We start from the raw sequence: 2,207 nt of genomic DNA, 5'->3' as shown, positions 1-2,207 counted from the left end.
GGCATGTCTCCTTGTCCAGCCCTGGCGCAAGCGGCATCTCTGTGTCAAGTGCCCCGGCAGCGTGGTGAGGACTGAGCCCTGCCCGACACTGCTGGGGCACGGCCGTACCTCTCATGTGCACGTTCTTGCTCCTGCGCTCCTCCTCGTTGAGCTCCTTGAGGGCGCAGTAGGTGGGGTCGAAGGTGAGCAGCCGGGGGGAGCCAGGCTTGCAGAAGGGCTGGCACAGCCGCAGCAGGGCAGCCCCTAGGTTGAGGAAGAAGGCGTCGGACGCATACATCTGGAAGAAGATCTCCGGCATCTGGTTGGCCCAGATCTTGGTGCGGCCTGCATTGGCGTGGAGGCAGCTCCCCAGCCAGGAGAGGACCCGGTGCTTCGTCTCTGGAGACAACTGCAGCAGGTTCTTCAGCATCTGGTATATCTTCTCGTGGAACTGGGCCATGAACTGTTATGGGGAACAGGACACGGCAGAGGGAGTTGGGGTTTTGCCTCTTCTGTCACTGACACTCTCCCGGAGCTCCCATGTCCTGCTGCTCCAGGGCAGGGCCTCAGGGTACGTCACGGCCAGAAGCACCCACCAGGCACCTTACAAGTGGGTCAAACCCTGAGGCCGGCACCAATGAATAACTAGGGACCTCCTCAAAACCAGATTGTTTCTATGGGGAGTGAAACCAAAATTTTTGGCAGCAACAACAACCCTGGAAGAACACACGGTGGCAGGGAAGCCTCTCTCGGTGACCACCTTGGCACCCCAGTCTCCTCCAGTATCTCTACCCTGAGTTCCAGTGCTCCCCTCCTGAGATGCTTCTGAGGATCCTCCTAGTGCTTCTCCCCCGAAGAGGGAACCTCTTTGCTGTCCTAACAGAAGAGAACAGTGCTGCCGCCTTCCCCGCTGGGCAGTCAGCGGTTTAATTTTGGTTAATTACCAAGAACTGCTTCCTGGTGATACTACCCCCAGAGTGGGTTTCCTCCATGTAGGGCCTCAGGTGACGGTGATGGGATCTGCTCTGCCAGCACCACCCCACTCTCTTCCCAAAGCTCGCACAACCACTTCGATGAAATATTGTCAAGAGCTGGGTTACAGCCCCCGAGAAGGCGGGTGGAACCATCCGCGTGTGACAGCTGGGGAACTCAGAGGGGCTCTGCGGCCTGCTGTGTCCTGGGTCGGGTGGGACCGGAGCCCTGGCACTGGGCACTGCCCCTCAGCAGCAGAGCAGCCCCGACTGGGCCCACCTGGTGGATGTTGGACTCCTGCACTTTGATCTCCTGCGGGCTGGAGCGCGACGGGTTCAGGAAGTAGCCGTGGCTCTCCACCAGGCCAGGTGTCTTCAGCAAGCAGGAGATGTTCAACACGGCGCCCAGCAGTGTCCTCTGGTACATCTGCCCATTGCTGGGATCCTTGGGCTGGATGTAGCCCGCAAACACCTGGGGACACAGCAGGACGTGATGGCCGCTATATGGTCCCCCGTAACCACCAGAGCCATGCTGGTAGGCGTGTGACGGGCTGTCAGCAGAGCCGTAAGAGCACACATGAGGCGGTTACGCTGCACCGGCACTTCAGCCTCCACGGGAGGCCCACAGACGCATCACCCCCGCCTCCATCAGCATGTGGGAGGGGCTCTGGACCTGGCCAAGGCGCCCACCTTGGCGATGTCCTTCTGCTTGGTGAAGTAGAGCAGCATGTCGAGGTACGTGTACAGCAGGATCTGGCAGAGGTCCAGCTCCTTGATTCTGCCCAGCAGGATGTCGAACACAGGCACCATGACCTCCCCAAACGTCCGCACCTCCTCGTCCATCGTAAGGGCTTCTATCACCTCCTCGAGGAACTCTGTCACATCCTCGAAGTCTGGCAAGGGATGCAAGGCTGTCACCCGAGCTGTCACTGAGGGCTGGACCGCAGCCCTCTCGTCCAGCAGCATGGGAAGCGGGAGCTTTGCCCAGCCCCATGGCGCGCTCGCGTGACTTACGTGCTGCTCGCAGCCCCTCCAGCAGCAGGTCCACCAGCTGCTCGTGCACGTTCTGGTTGATGTAGATCTCTGGGGTCAGGAGGACGGTGCGAGTGTTGGACACGGTCAAGTTCCGGCAGCGCACAGCGAAGGGCAGCAGGTTCTCAGGGACCTTGGTTATCTGTGCAGGGAGGAGGGGATGGGGTTGGGTGCTGGCACCTGCCTCTGTCCCCTGCTGGGACGCAGGCAGCGGCCCCCGGAGCC

At 60.9% G+C, this 2,207-nt stretch overlaps 1 protein-coding gene across 1 annotated transcript in view; it reads right to left on the bottom strand.

Moving 5' to 3' along the window:
• Positions 1 to 2,207, bottom strand: part of UBE4A (ubiquitination factor E4A) — a gene marked incomplete at both ends in the record, with an annotated part of 7,864 nt that overhangs the window by 5,357 nt on the left and 300 nt on the right. Inside the window, 5 exons of the mRNA XM_010145161.1 lie at positions 4 to 21; positions 109 to 442; positions 1,231 to 1,422; positions 1,641 to 1,843; positions 1,965 to 2,124. Of these exons, the coding sequence (XP_010143463.1) occupies positions 4 to 21; positions 109 to 442; positions 1,231 to 1,422; positions 1,641 to 1,843; positions 1,965 to 2,124 (907 nt within the window). The remainder of the gene's footprint in view (positions 1 to 3; positions 22 to 108; positions 443 to 1,230; positions 1,423 to 1,640; positions 1,844 to 1,964; positions 2,125 to 2,207) is intronic.

This window comes from Buceros rhinoceros, unplaced genomic scaffold, assembly GCF_000710305.1.
Source record: "Buceros rhinoceros silvestris isolate BGI_N320 unplaced genomic scaffold, ASM71030v1 scaffold32261, whole genome shotgun sequence".
Classification (NCBI taxonomy): Eukaryota; Metazoa; Chordata; class Aves; order Bucerotiformes; family Bucerotidae; genus Buceros; species Buceros rhinoceros.
This window is presented reverse-complemented; position numbering and strand designations above follow the sequence as displayed.